The sequence below is a fragment of the Panthera tigris genome, chromosome A2, assembly GCF_018350195.1.
Source record: "Panthera tigris isolate Pti1 chromosome A2, P.tigris_Pti1_mat1.1, whole genome shotgun sequence".
NCBI lineage: Eukaryota > Metazoa > Chordata > Mammalia > Carnivora > Felidae > Panthera > Panthera tigris.
In genome coordinates this window covers 34,451,937-34,469,173 of record NC_056661.1, presented here as the reverse complement: position 1 = coordinate 34,469,173, position 17,237 = coordinate 34,451,937, and the positions used below count along the sequence as shown (strand labels likewise).

The following is a 17,237-nucleotide window of genomic DNA, read 5'->3' as shown; positions in this document are numbered from 1 at the left end:
ATTTATATAGAATGAAATGGAATCATTTTCATTGTAGATTTCAATGGGTTTTGACAAAAACAGTTCTGTTGCCCCCACCGTAATCACGACATAGAACAGTTATAGCATTCCCAAATCCCCCATTCCCCTTGGTCATCAGTGGTTTCCCCCACCCCCACCCACCGAAAATCACTGATCTGTCTTCTCTATTGTTTGCCTTTGGACTAATGTCACATAAATGGAATCGGATAGTACACAGCCTTTTGAGCCTGCCTTATTTAACTTGGCGTAATTCATCTGATAGTCATGCGTGTTGTGTGTAACAACAATTCACTCCTTTTTTATTGCTGACCGATATTGAATAGCAGAGATGTGCCACGGTTTTTTCATTCATTCATCAACTGAAAGATACATGGGTCGAATGGATTGTTGGATTATATGGTAAATGTATGTTGAACTTGGCAAGAAACTGCCAGGCTGCTTTCCAAAGCAGCTGTACCATTTTGCATTCCCTCCAGTAAGGTCTGAGAATTGCAATTATTGTGCATCCTCATTAGCATGTGGTACCGTCAGAATTTTTTAAATAGTTATTTTAACCATTCTAATAGATGTTTGGTGAAGTTCAATAGATTTGAGTTTCCCTAATGACTTATGACGCTGTTATTTGCTTATTTGCCACCTCAGGACTTGGTGCACAGGACCATGCTGAATAATAAATAAAAACAAAATTAGAACTACTTTCTGAGGAGGCTGGAGCAGGACACATAGATACAGGTTTTTGGGCCACAGTACCTGTTACATATTTATATGTTTAATTTTAACCAGGAATCGGTGGATGTGGACCCAGTCTCAGCTAAAATTTGTCTAAATGATACTTGGCTTAAGTTAGATTCCTCCCGCCAAAAACCCAGTGTTTGAGAAGGGCTTGCATATAGCCATTTGTTTTTGGAAATTATCTCAAGAGAGAATTATAGGTGGTGGAAGTTAAAACAACAATCCAGTGTTGTTACTGAGCTCATTACTTCTGGAGTAACTCACTCGATTCTGGATCAAGGTTTGGCCTCACTCAAGCAGTCATGATGACGTTGATTTGCTTGTCTTGTTTTATTTTTTTAATTCTTTCTCTTCTTCCCCCCTCCTCCCATCCTTCCTAAATTCCTTTCCATTCTCCCACAGTAACTGTCATGAGAAATGCACAATCATGAGTCAAGAAATATCTATTGTCCAGAAAAGACATAGAGCACCCACTTCTCTTAAGATCGTGACTCTCAAGTCTGTGTCTTTTGAAGATAAAAATTATGTCTTACTCTTTTTTTTTTTAGCATTCAACCTATGCACAGAACCCAGAATATAGTACATGCTAGCAGATTGTATTTTTAATGTATTAATGAATGATTGACAATTGAAGCCATTCCCAGATTAGAAAGTTCTTCTCTTTTTTAGATTTTTGGTTTTTTGGGTCTAGATATAGACAAAACTATGGAGCTAGCATATGCTTAACAATCTTAAACACTCCCCAGGGTAACTGAAAAATCATCCTTGAGATTTTCTCATTCTTGGTATCATATAAAGTGCAGACTTTACGACTTCATGCACTGCCTTCTCTAAGGCTCTCAAAAAAACCTCTCTTTTTATATCAGAAAAGAATCTATGGAAATTTCTGTGTTGCATTTGCATGTGAAGTCTGCTTAGAAATCAATGTTCCTATCCCTATAATTCAGGCCCTAAGACACTGGTTTTTCTCACCCAAGCCTGTGAACAATGATCTATCCCCCCAAGTTAGTAATATTAGCTCAAATTTATGCGGGTGGGTTTTCAGCATATTTCCCCTTCGGAACTGCCTTCTTCTTCCATAGCCTGCATATGAACACCAGCCTTAGTTATAAATGTTTCCCAGGGAACCAACACTCCAGACGACAGAAATGAAACGTATTGTATTTCTTCCAAAACTCTGACATGAATCCCACCAATCACCGTGGCACATGGCTGAGAAATATACTTGGCTTTGTGGCCAGTGTTTTATCACTCCACAGTGAACTGGCAGGGCTTGAAAGTCCTCTGATCAGGTAAATTTTCTTAAGAGAGTGGGCGGAATATTGTCCAGTGAACATATTCTTGACTGGCAGGGAACGTGGGGACCAGTTTGGTCAATAGAATGTAGACATGATTACCTTCTACCTTGAATAATACCAATACGGTTGTTAGAAAGGAAAATGGGGCAGCAGGAATCATGTTCGGTATTTTGTTACTTTGTTTGTTTTTATTTAAATTCCAGTTAGTTGACATAAAGAGCAACCTTAGCTGCAGGTGTACATTTTAGTGATTCATCACTTCCGTACATCACCCAGTGCTCATCGCAAGTGCCCTCCTTAATCCCAATGACCTATTTCACCCATCCCCCACCCACCTTCCCTCTGGTAACCATCAGTTTGTTCTCTGTAGTTACGAGTCTGTTTCTTGGTTTGCTTTCTCTCTCCCTTTTTTCCCAATGATCATTTGTTTTGTTTCTTAAATTCCACATATGAGTGAAATCATAGGGTATTTGTCTTTATTTCGCTTAGCATAATGCTCTCGAAAGCGTGTCTCAACTCTGTCTTCTTTCTGATGCCCCACTTTTTTCTTCCTAATGGCATACGATCATCTTGTTCCTGTCAAATGAATTATTTGAAATGTATATTTAATTCTCGTGCCACTGTTGCTCATAGATAAAATGAAGGTACCACGGGCGCCCGTGTGGCTCATTTGGTTGGGTGTCTGACTCCTGATTTCGGCTCAGGTCACAGTTCATGGGATTGAGCCCTGTCCTCAGGCTCTGCACTGACCACACAGAGCCTGCTTGGAATTCTCTCTCTCTCCCTCTCTCTCTCTCTCTGCCCCTTTCTCAAAATAAATAAATAAAAAATATTAAAAAAATGAAGGTACTCATCTGCTCATCTATTGAATACTAATTTTTTCTCTCTCCCTTTCTCCAACATATACACACTCCCTCACTCATTCGCACCCGCATAAACTACGGTGATTATCATTTGTAATGTTTGCCTGGCAACTTACCTTGGAAAGCATCTCTAAGCCTGTTGTATCTCATTCAGTCCCCACCACCCCCACCTGTAGGCAGTTGTCCTGACCATTTTCCGCTGTGGAATCTGATGCCCAGGGTGGTTCAGTGACTTGAACCCACAAGGACATATTGGCTTGGTTCTCCTCTACCACACTTATGGATAATAAAATCATCTACCTCAAATGGTTATTTAGAGATTACATATGACAATGCACATGGGTCATTTAGCACAAGACCTGGTATGGAATAGGAACTAGTAAAACAGTGACTAAACTTACAAATATCCTGGGGAAGTTCATGCCAGGTATCTTTGGCCCTTTCCACAGCCTACTGCATGGAGCATATTTCTCAAAAAGTCACTTATCTTAATGAGCCTTAAAATAATACTACTTTCCCAAACCATATGTATGTTGTTCTTCAAACACAGGATTTGTGTGTCAGTAACCTCCATAAAAAGACAATTTGGCTACCTCTAGTTCCTACTGTAGAAATCCATATTAAAAGTATCACATTGGTGGGGCGCCTGGGTGGCTCAGTCGGTTGAGCGTCCGACTTCAGCTCAGGTCACGATCTCGAGGTCTGTGAGTTCGAGCCCCGCGTCAGGCTCTGGGCTGATGGCTCAGAGCCTGGAGCCTGCTTCCGATTCTGTGTCTCCCTCTCTCTTTGCCCCTCCCCCATTCATGCTCTGTCTCTCTCTGTCTCAAAAATAAATAAATGTTAAAAAAAAAAAAAAAGTATCACATTGGTACCCAGGTGGCACAGTCAGTTAAGCGTCTGACTCTTGGTTTCAGCTCAGGTTGTGATCACATAGTTCATTGGGTTGAGCCCCTCATAGGGATTCTCTCTCTTCTGTTTCTGTCCCTCCCCCCGCCCCTGCTCTCTCTCTCTTAAAATAAATAAACTTTTTTTTGAGTATCTACCTTGTGTGGATGTTTATTAAGCTCACTATATTTTTTTTTATTTTTTCCAGTGTTTATTTATTTTTGAGACAGAGACAGAGCATGAGTGGGGGAGAGGCAGAGAGGGAGACACAGAATCCGAAGGAGGCTCCAGTCTCTGAGCTGTCAGCACAGAGCCTGTTGCAGGGCTCGAACTCATGAACTGTGAGATGACCTGAGCCAAAGTTGGATGCTTAACTGACTGAGCCACCCGGCCGCCCCCTCACTATATTTTTTGATTATCATACCTGAACTTAAAATTCTGACATTTGATGTTTTTACATCTGTATAAGAAAATGGCTCATTATACCTGTCTTAAGTCAGGTAGTTCAGAAAGCAGACTATGAAGTAGAATTTAGCAGGTAGGAAATTTCCTGGGGCGTGCCCCTGGGATCAACATCTGTGAGGGGTGTGGAAAGAAGGACTGGGCAGAGAGGAGGTATTTTGGCTGCACTAGAACATTAGCCTGAATGAAGCTAGGTAGCTTCAGGTCAGAGTTGACCTACTTGGGCCTTTCTATGCCATCAGTCAGTCTTTGTGTGCAGGCTTGCTTTGAAGAAAGGCATGGCCTGGAGTGCAACTCAGCGGAGACCCGTCAGCCACCAACACTCAACACTGGCAGCAACTGAGAAGGAGGAGGGAGGTGCAGGCACGAAGAGGGTATCTATGCAACACATCACAGCATCCGCTACAAAACAGTGTTTGCTACAAAACAGCATCTGCTACAATTCCCTTTCCGTTCGTCTCTTGTGTGTTTAAGTGTTCTTGATGCCTTCTTGACCTCATTATAGGAAAGAGAAGTGGCAGAATGATGCATCTTAAATGCTTTTCTTTTGGCTTTGTCATTGTGGTTTAATTATCATTTCTTTTGTCTCTTCACCTTTAAAGGTAGGAGGATTAGGAGTTTTAAAAAGCTCCTCACTGGACTTGTTTCCAACTATTGCTAATGATTTAGGTTAAGTCCAAGGATCCTGGCAGGAAACAAATGGCATATTCAAATGGGGGTAACCAAAGAGAGTTTATTTATTTATTTTTTAATTTTTTTGAACGTTTATTTATTTTTGAGACAGAGAGACAGAGCATGAACGGGGGAGGGTCAGAGAGAGGGAGACACAGAATCTGAAACAGGCTCCAGGCTCTGAGCTGTCAGCACAGAGCCGGACGCGGGGCTCGAACTCACGGACCGCGAGATCATGACCTAGGCCGAAGTCGGCCGCTTAACCGACTGAGCCACCCAGGCGCCCCAACCAAAGAGAGTTTAAATGAAAGGACTGTTTAGGAATGTGTGGGCAGAAGTTAGGAGAAACTAACAATGAGTGATGAAATCCTTGCTTGGGCGACAGTGGAATGCCATCACTGCCCTTAACCTTGAAGCTCAAAGACAGGGAAAGATGAAGGAAAGTGGAAAGAGTACATTCTGACAAGAGCCACGCCCTTTGGAAGAATGTAACCACTACAGTCCAGCCGGGAGGGAGCTGGGTAAATAAATGCCCTGATGTCGCTCTTCTGATCCTATCCCCTGATCTCCCGTTGGTGGCACACCCATCAAATTAATGTTACCAGAACGTAGCAGGTGAGGGAGCCTGCGGATGGAGTCCAGGTGGCTCAGCCTCCTGGGTACGCAGCAGGGTAAAGTAGATCTGGAGCAGCAAACCAAAGGTCTCTCGTTACGGTCTTGTGCCATTTCTCGTATCATTCAGGTTTTTAACATTCATGTCAGTTTTGTTTTGTTTTTTTTTAATTTTAGAGAGAAAGAGTGCAAGTGAGGGAGAGGGGCAGAGGGAGAGAGAGAGGGAGAGAATCTTAAGCAGGCCCCATGCTCAGCGTGGAGCCTGATGCAGGACTTGAGCTCACAACTGTGAGATCAAGAAATCAAGAGTCAGACGCTAACTGACTGAGCCGTCCAGGCGCCCCTGCACGTCAGTTTTTGAAGCCCTTTCCATGAGGTCAACTGTAGTGCATATCATCCGAAATTGCTTCCATGCTTGCCCCCCACAAAAACCCTTTTCCACCCAGTAGTCAGAACGATCATTGTAAAACACGGTTGTCTTGCTACCTACTTGCTGAAAAAGTCCTTAAGCGTCCACTCGTTTCTCTTAAAGACAAAGGCCAATGATTTTAACATGACCCACAAGATTCCTGGTCTCACCCTGTGTACATCTGCTTCAGCCTCATTCTGTGCCAGCCATTTCTTCTTAGGTCTTTGAACAATCCACCCTGCTTTTGCCTTCCCTCCTACTGTTCTTTCTCCCTGCAACGCACTGGTCCTGGTTCACCCCTCCTGGTTTTTCACATTTCAGCTTGGAGATTTGCTCCTTCAGGAAACCTCTGATGCTTTTTGCTCCACCCCCATGACCCTTCAGGACCCTCTAGCAGATGGTCGTAGCACCCTCACATTTTTCCTCATTGCATTCTTTTAAATTCGTAATTTTATAGAGCTGTTTACTCTCCATTGCCCCTTAGATTGTACATTCTAGGAACACGGAATCTAGCAAAATGTCTTGTGGCACATAGTAGATACTTAAGAGATATTTATTGAATGTATGTATAAATGAATATCTGAATGACTGAGCTGGATAAGAAACTGTACAAACCGGATAGCTCACCCCTGCTTAAAGGGTCAGCTGTGACGAGTCCCTGCGGACCACAGGCTCAGTGTTGCCCAGGGGTGACATGGGACTCAGGTTGAGGGAACTTTCCGTGTTTTACTAGATATCAATGATGAACTTGATCTAATGTAAAATATCTTGACTTTCAGATGTTACTAATTCCAATTTGTTTAAAAATACTATACAATATAAAGAAACACTATATAAGCTGAATTCAACCCAGGGGTTATGTCTTTTAATTACTGGTGCATTTGGCTTCAAAGAAGGTAAAACTTCATGTTGGAGGTTCTCTGTTTAGCATGGAGATGCAAGACATTTTTTTTATAATCGTGTTACAAATATCTGGGTTTACCCAGATGTGTTTGTAGTCAATTAATGGTCGACCCTAGCTTCCACTTAACCACCATAAATCAAATATTTTAAAGGAACAGTCAGGCAGAGGGCAAGATCTATGGAGTAGTCAAACACCCCCACTAAAAATACGAATTTATAAACACTGGCTCATCTGGCCTTTTTAATGATTACTGACAGAGAATGAGTCAATTAACATGAGTAGTGTTGTTTTCTTAATGGTAATTTGTTTTTTTCATGGACTTAAAACTTTGCTTGAAGACGAGTTGCCCTGGGAGGAAATGTGTTTCTGTTTCTGTGGAATTCATCAAGCGTTTCGTCTCTTCTGTTATGAGGGCTCGGTGCTCAGTCACTTAAGAGCCAGGTAGTACGAGTGCTGAAGACCATGAGTGGTAGGGAAATGGGGAGTGATTATGTCGTGGAACAAATGGGGTATCATTGAAGCTGTCTGAACAGTGGGTAGCATACTTTCAGACACGTTGCATAGGTTTTTGAATACCCTCATGAAAAGGGGTAGATTTGACCTCTTTGCTTGATCCAATGAGTGTTTTCTTGGGAACGAGAGTATCCTTACCATTCCAAACCACAATTTTCTGAGGAGAGGTGTAGATATTTGGCCTCTTTTATACTTTCAGAAGCTATATATTCTTTCCCCCCTCTTCTGCTATTGCTTAGAATGAAAAAAATATATATCTAAACTACTGATGTCAGATACCAGTAACATCAGATGTCTTTCACTCAGGGTTAGGTTTCCTAGTGACTTTCAAGCTCCTTCCCTTGGAAAGCTCATGCACGTTGTCACAGGTGATATTTTCCAAATGAAGAGGCATGCAGCATATCAAGATCATATATCACATGACATTTCGGTCAAGTATCTAAACACCTTTGTCAGGCTCCGGACATGCAGCTGTACAGAAATTAGGTCATCCCTGAATGAAAAACAGGCCAACCATGCCGATCACATTAAGGAATTTACAAACCCCTCACTGCCTTCTCCCAAATGGGAAGTTTCACCCTGAAGCTGAAGGTGGACTCTTGTTTTTAAACCTGGAAGCAAATTTTGAGGAGAAAATGCATTTTTCCCTTCAAATTAAATACGTGATTGCAAGGAAGACTTTTTTTTAAGTTTATTTATTTCAAAAGAGAGAGAGCGAGCATGAGCACAAGCGGGGGAGGGGCAGAAAGAGAATCTCAAGCAGGTTCTGTACTGTCAGCACAGAGCACGACTCAGGGCTCAAACTTACGAACTGTGAGATGGTGACCTGAGCGGAAGTCAAGAGTCAGATGCTTAACCGACTGGGCTACCCAGATGCCCCTGAAGAAGACTTTTATAAACAAAATGATTTCATAGTATCCTGGCCAAGCTTCATGCACATAACAGTTCATGCATCTTTTTTAATGTAACAGTCTGGAACAGAGACCAGCGCTTTCTAAGTATTTTCATGTCAAGACATACATAGCGTATATGTACAAGATACTAGAGGCTGGTTATGGTCTGGGGCCTCCCAACCCATACCCCTGACGTTTGTAGGTATTAATATCCTTGCATACTTTTCACGTACCCTGAGCACACCGATTGGGAATTCTGAGTAGAACCACCAGCCTCTATTAACATTTTATTTATACATCAATTTCACATACCAAAGAGCAGTGATGAAAAACTTTAATATTTTTAAAATTATTTCCAATAAGCATCTTCTCTATTAATTCGCCAAACAAAACCTGCTATATTAAAATATTATTCTCATTATCATTCCTGACACTGATATTTACTATGTGGGTAGAAATTTAAGTAAATATTTATTTTTCATGTTGAGTGTAGCAGTCTTAGGGATCCCTTCCAGATGCAGAATGCAATCTCAAACCACTTGGTGTTTGTCACTTCACGTAGATTCCCATTTAGTAAGTGGATGAGGCTTTCTTTTTTTAGATAAGTAGGTCTGTAACATTTGGGGTAAAGTAAATAACAGGTGCTGGGGATTAAATTTTATTTTAATAATCAATAGAATATTCATTGATGATGGGTGAGGGCAGTGAAAAGAAAAAGAATACCCTGGGCTGCCTGGGTGGCCCAGTGGTTGAGCATCTGACTCTCGATTTCAGCTGGGGTCATGATCCCAGGGTCATGGGATCAAGCCCCGAGTTGGGCTCCATGGAGCCTGGCTGACATTCTCTCTCTCTCTCTCTCTCTCTCTCTCTCCCTCTGCCCCTCCCCTTCTCTCTCTTTCTCTTTCTCTCTTTAAAAAAAGAAAGAAAAAGAATATCCTGCATAAAGCTCTCTTACTGACTGTTATTCATGTCTCAGTATTAAGGAAAGCACCTAATTGGCTTATTTGATACTTTACCTGAATCTTCTACAACCAGTTGTCAGAGGAAACACAAACTCATGGGAAACCATAAAACCTTCAAGAATTTCCGCTGCCATGTTTCATTAAAAATATGTGTTTTTCAATATGAAAACACAGGATAGTGTACTTTACTAATAAAGAGACAAATTAGGCAATACTGGCAATTAGAACAAGTGAACATAAGAGAAAGTTACCATCTATCCTTTCTTACTTAGACAATTATTCTAATGAGAAGAATCTAACATTAGAAATGAAATAATTTCACCAGAGTTCATTACAACGTTGATTTGCTACGGTAGAGTCTGGTCTCATATCTACTAAAAATGTTAATAGTATCTATATCCTCCTCGGGAAAGTACAAAATTGTCTCAAAATCAGTAGTTTTTGGTAGCTAATACATTCTTTTCAATAGTTGCTTAATACTCCTCCGAAAGACAGCTCCTTTTCTCTGCTCCCACTCCATCGTCCCGTGCTGACAGCTGGTGGTGAATGGCATTCTCCTGCCACTCTATTCTCTGGAAGTTCCATTTCCTCTAACATCAGTGCCCCGGGCTCTTGTTTCTCCACATTGCCCTCCCTCCTCTTCCCTCTGGAGCACATTAGCTCATGAAGTATGTTGACTTTGGTGCATCCTCTGAGAACATAGAGGTTCTATAGTCTCTTGCCTTTCTTTGTAATCACCAATCCATCTTTTTTCCCCCATTTCCTGTTTTCTCAGTGTCCTTCTGTTCCGTGGGAAGATATTGGCATTAATATCAGTCATGGGTCATGGGGTTTGAGATACTTCCTGTATCTCAAAGCTTGTGGTAATTGTGTTGTATCCAAAAATCATACTGAATAGCCAAGATAAAGTCAGGCTGCCTTTAAAGGTGATCCTGTAGTTCTGTGAGCTCAGGGAAGCTAAAAATAAAATGGGTTTCCCAATTGTGCACTATGTTAGGGAATGAAAAATATTATAGAATTCAAGCTGGGGAATGCATATATACTCAGTGAGTCAGATGAAATCAGTGGGAAGCAGTCCTATGCTCCCTTGTTCCCCTTCTTTTTCTAGGCTCCTGTATGTTATAAGGTGAATAAGAGACAGGTGTGAGGCACCAGAAAGCATGGCAGAAGCTGAGGATGAGAAATTGGAAGATTGTAAAAATTATTCAATAGTTTCTGTCTGAATATCATGATTGCCTTCTCAGGCAAATTTATCATAGAGTAACCTGAAACCCTGAGCCCGGGTTACCTCATATATTTTGGTTATAGGGACACTAGATAAAAGCTATCATCAGTATTTCATAGGCATGAGTTTTTACAAAACTGATGACTTTCTAATCATTTAAATTGGTAATATCAGTCTGAGTAATTGATAGGATTCAAGAATTGATTCTCAGATATTCTCCCAGCATCCTGTCTAACCAATCTGCTATTTATGTCTGCCTGGATACTAATAAACAAACCACCTAGGCTGAATACCGTCTTTCACCCCTCCAGATCCCTTGTGTACCTTTTTTTTTTTACCTGGCATCCTGTCCTTAGAGGCTGATGTCAGCTCCCTTGTCCCCTGACTTCCTTTTAAGTTCAACCATTAGGAGCCCTAAGAAGAGCTTGGAGGAGAGAAGAGAGATCTGGATAATTCTCTCTCCCCGCTCGGAGGTTGCCTTGGCCTGCATGCTCTCTAAACTGTTCTCAAAATGGACTTCTCCGCATGGCTGTCCCCTCCCAGGTGGCGGTAGCTGCTCCTCTGTCCTTGCAGGCCTGGGTCTGGTGACAGATGGGCTGCTGTTCACACTTTATTCTTCAATATCATTTTTGTAAACAGTTCTCTGCAAATACCTCTTTTGTGTGAACAGTTTCTGTAATTATGCTCCTATCTTGAGTATGCTTTTTCTTTCCTGTGGTAACCTACGGATACACCCAACTCACCAATCACAGACTGACACTTATGTTGCAGGTATTGTATATGGCTCATATTTAATAGTTTTAAATAAGGTTATCTTAGCAATGTAGATGTTATAAAAGATTAACATGGTTTGGCTACACCGAGAATCATTAAATAACAGACCAGCTATCAAGTTCTGGACACTAAACCCGAGAGATGAGCAAAGGCTTGAAGGAATTTGAGAACAAAACAATGAAACTTGCAAAAATTTGCGATTAGCTCCTAGCTTGGGCAAAAATCACTAGGCAAAGGCGGGCTTTGGAGATCTAGCAAAGAGATGAACATTTCTTCCTATGCGACATCATAGTGAAATGGCTGTGGCCGGGGCAGAAGAGGATTTTAGAGCCAGGGAAGCGGGCTCTCTAACGAGATCCTAGAAGAATCCTAAGTCCCACTGAAATCCGGACAGTGTGGATTTGAATAACAGGCTTTTAACATGTGGTATATCCATAGGACAGAGAATTATTCAGCCATGAAAAGAAATGAAGTGCCGATGCGTGCTACCGCGTGGAGGAACTTCGAATACATTATGCTAAGTGGAAAAAGTCAGTTGCAAAAGGCTATATGTGATAGGATTCCATTTATCGGAAATGTCCAGAATAGGCAAATCCATAGGGACGGGAAGTTAAGTTAGTGTTTCTGGGATCTGGATGGAGGGAGGAATGGTTGTAGGGCTCCTTTCTGGTGGTAAAAATGTACTGAAATTAGGTAGTCATGAGGGTAGTACAGCCCTGTGAGTGTACTAAAGACCACTGAAGTGTATACTTTACAAGAGTGAATTTTATGATATCTGAATTATATACCAACAAAGCTGTTAATTTATAAAGTGAAAAAAAGGGGGGAAAAGGAAAAGAAAAATAAAGCAAGAGTGGTTATATTAATAACAGGCAAAGTAGAGTTTGGATCAAGTAAAATTACCTGGGACAGAGAGGGACAGTACGTAGGATAAAAGTCAACCCACCAAAAATACATACTTAACCCTAAATGGATATGCACCTAACACTACAGTCGTAAAATATGTGAAGGAAAAACTGAATGAACCGAAAGGAGAAATGGGCCAAATCACAATTACAGCCAGAGACGTCAACAGCCGTGTCTCAACAATGGACAAAACACCAGCACGGAATGTCAGCAAAGATACATCATCAACACCATCAACCAACAGGATCTAATCAATACACATAAAACCCCCCTCCCAGCTGGAGCAGAATACACACTTTGTTCAAGCATTCATGGGATGGCACTGACATAGACCATAATCTGGGCCATGAAACATTCCCCAACAAATTTAAAAGAATTAAAACCATTCAGAGTATGTTCTTCATGCTAGAAATGAAAAACAGGTAACAGGGAAATCTCCAAACACTTGGAAACTAAACAACCTACTTCTAAATCACCCATGGAATTAGAGATGGTGAAAAGCCTCAAATCAATAATCAAATCTTAACAATTTAGGAAATGAGAGAAATCAGAGCAAATTAAACCCAAAGTGAGCACAAGGAAAGAAATAACAAGTATAAGCACAGAAATCAATAACATTGAATACAAAACAATACATAAAATTAATGAAACAACTGCGATATCCTTCAGTAGGTGAATGGTTAAACAAAATGTTGTAGATTCAGGTCATGGAATGCCACTCAGGAATAAAACAGGAGTAAGCGAGTGATAAACGTCTTAACCTTGGATAGAACTCAAGGACGGGATGCCAAGTGATCAAAGCCCATCCCAATAGGTCACACATTGTACGCTTCCATTAAGGTAAGATTATCAAAATAACAAAAATATGGAGATGGGGAAAAAATATTAGTATTTGCCAGGTGTTCAGGATGGTGGAAAAGTGTGGCCAAGTGTGATGTTAAAAGAGTAGCATATGGGAATATTTTATGGTGGCAGAATGGTTCTGTTTCTGGATTATGGCAGTGGTTACATCAATCTACACATGTGAGAGGATGAGATAGAACTGTAACGTACACATTTTCCCATTTTCCTTGTTTTGATACTATAATTAGGTACGATATAACCATTGAGGAAGCAAGATATAGGGACATCTCTGTACTATCTTTAGAACTTCCTGTGAATCCAATGTTCCTGCAAAATTAATAGCTTTAAAGAAAATTTACCAGATGAATTTCTATTTAACTTTCTAGGACCATGCATGTTTATTATTTATAAATGCCCACTTAGGAATACTTTGGTCTGAATACTTATTCAAAAACGAAGGGAGTCTCAGAAAACTTGGTTTTAAGTTCTGACTTTTCCACATTTCAGCTTTGTGGCTGTGGGAAAGTAAATTAACCTCTATGAAGGCCCTCAATGGTATTTACTGGAATATTTGGTAGATTTTGTGTTCTCTAATTTGCTAGACATGAAGCTAAGGAGATCTAGCCTGCTTATGTCACAGAGTGCTTGAGAAGAACACCAAGGGATACATAGTCATGATTTGCACATAGTAAGTGCTCAGTAACTGCTTACTGGATTAAATTAGATTGGATCACAGATAAAGGTCATATAGATATTATAAAGAAATATCTATTACTAGTGCTGTGTTTGTGTTGTGTAGTATGTCCAGACAGAATTAAGTCTTGATAAGGCAGAGTTCAGTAAATGATGCTGCCTTTTTGAAACATCAAAATCGTGAGTAGATTTTGAACGTGAAAAGATGGTCCATGTAGTCCAACCGGCTACCTACAACTAGGATATCTATAGTTGACGTTGATGCCAAGATCCTCTTTACCCGGAAGGTTCCCGTGTCTCCCACCTGCTATGAATGTTATTGCTCATTGCTGAGGGCTGACATTTACCTTCTTCCCCAGAGAATTCTCAGCAAAGTAGGTTAGTCTCACTTGGGAAGTTATTCCCAGTTCTGGGAGCTGCCTACCGTAAATGCCTAACACAGGTCACAAAAGGCCACCCCTCCTTGCTCCAAAGTGGGACCAACTATGGGGTCCAGTCTGTAATTCAGAGCTTTTCTTGGGATTAGGCTAAAGCTAAGGTCCAGCTGAATACACGGCCTTGCATAGCTCTCTCCCCTGGTCTCCTGCCCCTCTCCCTGGCTCCCTTTCTCTGTGAGCCTTCTCAATCAATCATGTGCTTCTGAAGCCCAATCTCAGGATCTGTTGAATTTAAACTCCTACAGTGGCCAGCAAAGCAGACTGGAATTTAAAAACTGAATAGATACGGAGGTAGAAATGCCAGAGAAAATACAAGGTGCCCGGTTAAATTTAAATTTCAGAGAAACAATTGTTTTTGGTATAAGTATATCCCAACTAGTGTATGTGTGTGTATTTGTGAGTGTGTGCAGGGGTGTGGACATGTATTTGTGCATGTGTGTGTGCACATGTGTTTCGTGCATGTGGGTGTGCATATGTGATCACAGCGAGGCTCTAGTTTTTCATTTTTCCTCTCTTTTTTTAGCAGCTGCTGAAGAGTTTGGTTAATAGGTCCGATCTCCTGTAAGTATCTGTCATTCTCGTCTCACCCTGGGATGTGCGAGAGCAGCCAACTTCTCATCATCGTGGTAATCTTGTTACTCCACCAGAAGAACTCTAGCTTCAGATTCAGATTAGCTGTTAAGTGGGCAAATTCCCCCCCCCCCCGCCCCATCATTTGAGGGAAGGTGCCTTTGTGATTCTGTAGAAGGACTTCTCTTTCTGACTACACAGTCCGGTAGCTTTCCGTCTCTCTCCTAGAAATGTCTGTTCTGCCTGACCTGCAGACACAGGATGACTTTCAAACCCCTTTTCTTGGTGGCGAACAAGCTGGTTGAGTCCAACCAGTAAGGATCTTTTTGATCCTAGAAAGAGACTTGGCGATACTCTACTCCTGTTTGCTACTAATGCCCAGAATTTTGCAGTATTACTCTACTACTCCCTCTGACACATGGGTTGTATCCAAATGTGCCCACAGGCATATGTGGACCCACAAATTCACAGGTTCATGTGTGTGCCTAAGTAAGCATGTCAAAGCCGGGGAAGTACCAGTGCCATGAACCACAGAGGCCCTATCAATGCCTCTGTGTCCACCCTGCATCTGTTTGGTTGGAATCCCTTCATATGGGGTAGGCAGCATTTTGGGGACACATGATCCTGTCTACCTAATGAGGTCAGAATCCCCCTACTGCCTTAATCTTGACGGATAGACTGTTATATATAACTGGATTAGTTCTATTTGACAGTATCTGTTCCTGGTTTACATGAAAGAACATTTCACGCAATCATATTTGAGCCATGCTTACAAAAATTGCTATTACATTATCCCTAATTGCAGAAAAGAATGTGCTTTTAACAATTGGTGTTGGACATATTCCCTCAAAATCATCCATTTTGTATTTAAAGTTTCCATGAAGTTTCCATTATGTCCCTTACTATGTCCATGTTTGCTAAGTTTTGAATTACATGGAATAAAATTCATACCTTTGGCAATTCTGCTAGGTTAATAAGTATAGGGGTAGTTTGTTCATTAATTCTTTTTCTCTTGCTTTCCAGTTTTCCTGTGAGCAATGGATAATAGTAAGAAAATAGTGCTCAAGTTAAAATAGAAGGACGATGTAAAAATATTTTGTCCATTTAAAGCACATTTGTCCATAAAATCCTTTTTCCTTATTTGTTGTTAGAAAATGGTTTCTTCAGGGGCACCTGGGTGGCTCAGTCGGTTAAGTGTCTGACTTCATCTCAGGTCATGATCTCACGGTTCGTGGGTTCGAGGCCCGTGTCGGGTTCTGTGCTGACAGCTCAGAGCCTGGAGCCTGCTTCGGATTCTGTGTCTCCCTCTCTCTCTGCCCCTCCCCCGCTCATTCTCATTCTCTCTCTGTCTCTCAAATAAATAAATATTTTAAAAAAAATTTTTAAGAAAAAAATGGTTTCTTCAGCTCTCTTATTGTAGCTTGATATGTAAGAGCTTTCAATAATGTCAACCAAGAATTTTTTCACTTCTTTACAAGCCTGTTATGGTTGTTTTGTACAGTGAATACAGAAGATGAGTACAGTCAGCTTACATATTCTTTGGCAATAAATGTGGCACTCTGGGACCGTTAACAACTCCAGTATCTTCCTGTTACTTAAGTGGCCCCAAAGAGATAGAAAACTTCCAAAAGGGTTTAGCTCACATCCAGAGGAAAATCTGGCTCACCCACTCACAAATAAAAAATATATAGACACTTTGAGTAAGCTTTATGATTGTGATGTGTGGGAATATCTATTCCTTTTACTTTCCCCTTGTGAAAATTAGGTAGAATTGAACATTTATGTTACAGTAGGGAAAAAACGAAAACCTGTGCTTCCTGAACATGAACCAAATCAAGGACTGTTTTTTCCCCCTGGAATTTATCTGCATTTCTGTGTTTTTGCAGCCTCTGTCTATGAAAGCAGAGTTCAATAGCACAGTGGCAATAAGTTAATATATATTCATTCAACAAATGCTGAGGGAGGGCTCACCATGTAAACACAACAGTAACATTATCCCTGCCTTCACAACACTGATATTTGGGGGGGGGGGTGGGGGCGGGGGGGAGATGGACAAAGAAAAAGTCAACAAAATCATTGCAAATTTTGAAAAGTACAACAAAAGAAATTGCCGAATGGGACAAGATCTACTCTAGATATACCAATGAAGAAAGAGCTCTCCAAGGAGAAGCTATTTTAGCTGAGATAGGAGGAAAAGAGAAGGATGAAACATAGTCCAAACATAAAGAAGAGCATTCCTTGAAATAAGAAAGAATTTAGGGTGGCCAAGAGGTATGGGTACACTGTTGTTGCTTCCATGGGAAACAAGGTTAGATAGAGAAGCAGAGGCTAACCTTTAGAGGCTCTGAATTTAATACGCTTGGATTTTTTCTAAATGCAGTGGGAAGACATTGAAGATTTTAAGCTAGATCAACTTACTCCGATTCTTCCCTCTACTTTATGGAAGATGGAATAAAGGGTATCAGAGATAGAGAACTTCAAAACACAACAAAGACTTTTTTAGGAGACCGGGCAACCAGGGGTGGTGGTCTGGTCCAGGATGGAGCTAGAAAGGATTGACCAC

The 17,237-nt window shown here is 41.1% G+C and overlaps 1 protein-coding gene across 3 annotated transcripts in view; it reads left to right on the top strand.

Moving 5' to 3' along the window:
- SUCLG2 (succinate-CoA ligase GDP-forming subunit beta) overlaps positions 1-17,237 on the top strand; it is a 389,660-nt gene that overhangs the window by 311,106 nt on the left and 61,317 nt on the right. The window contains exon 13 of one of the 3 annotated variants that reach the window (XM_042979378.1): positions 14,628-14,722. The exons of 1 other annotated variant lie outside the window; for it this stretch is intronic. In XM_042979378.1, the coding sequence (XP_042835312.1) occupies positions 14,628-14,650 (23 nt within the window). In that variant the 3' untranslated portion in view covers positions 14,651-14,722. Of the gene's footprint in view, positions 1-14,627; positions 14,723-17,237 lie in introns of those variants that run through there. One more of the 3 variants, XM_042979379.1, reaches the window with a different exon arrangement.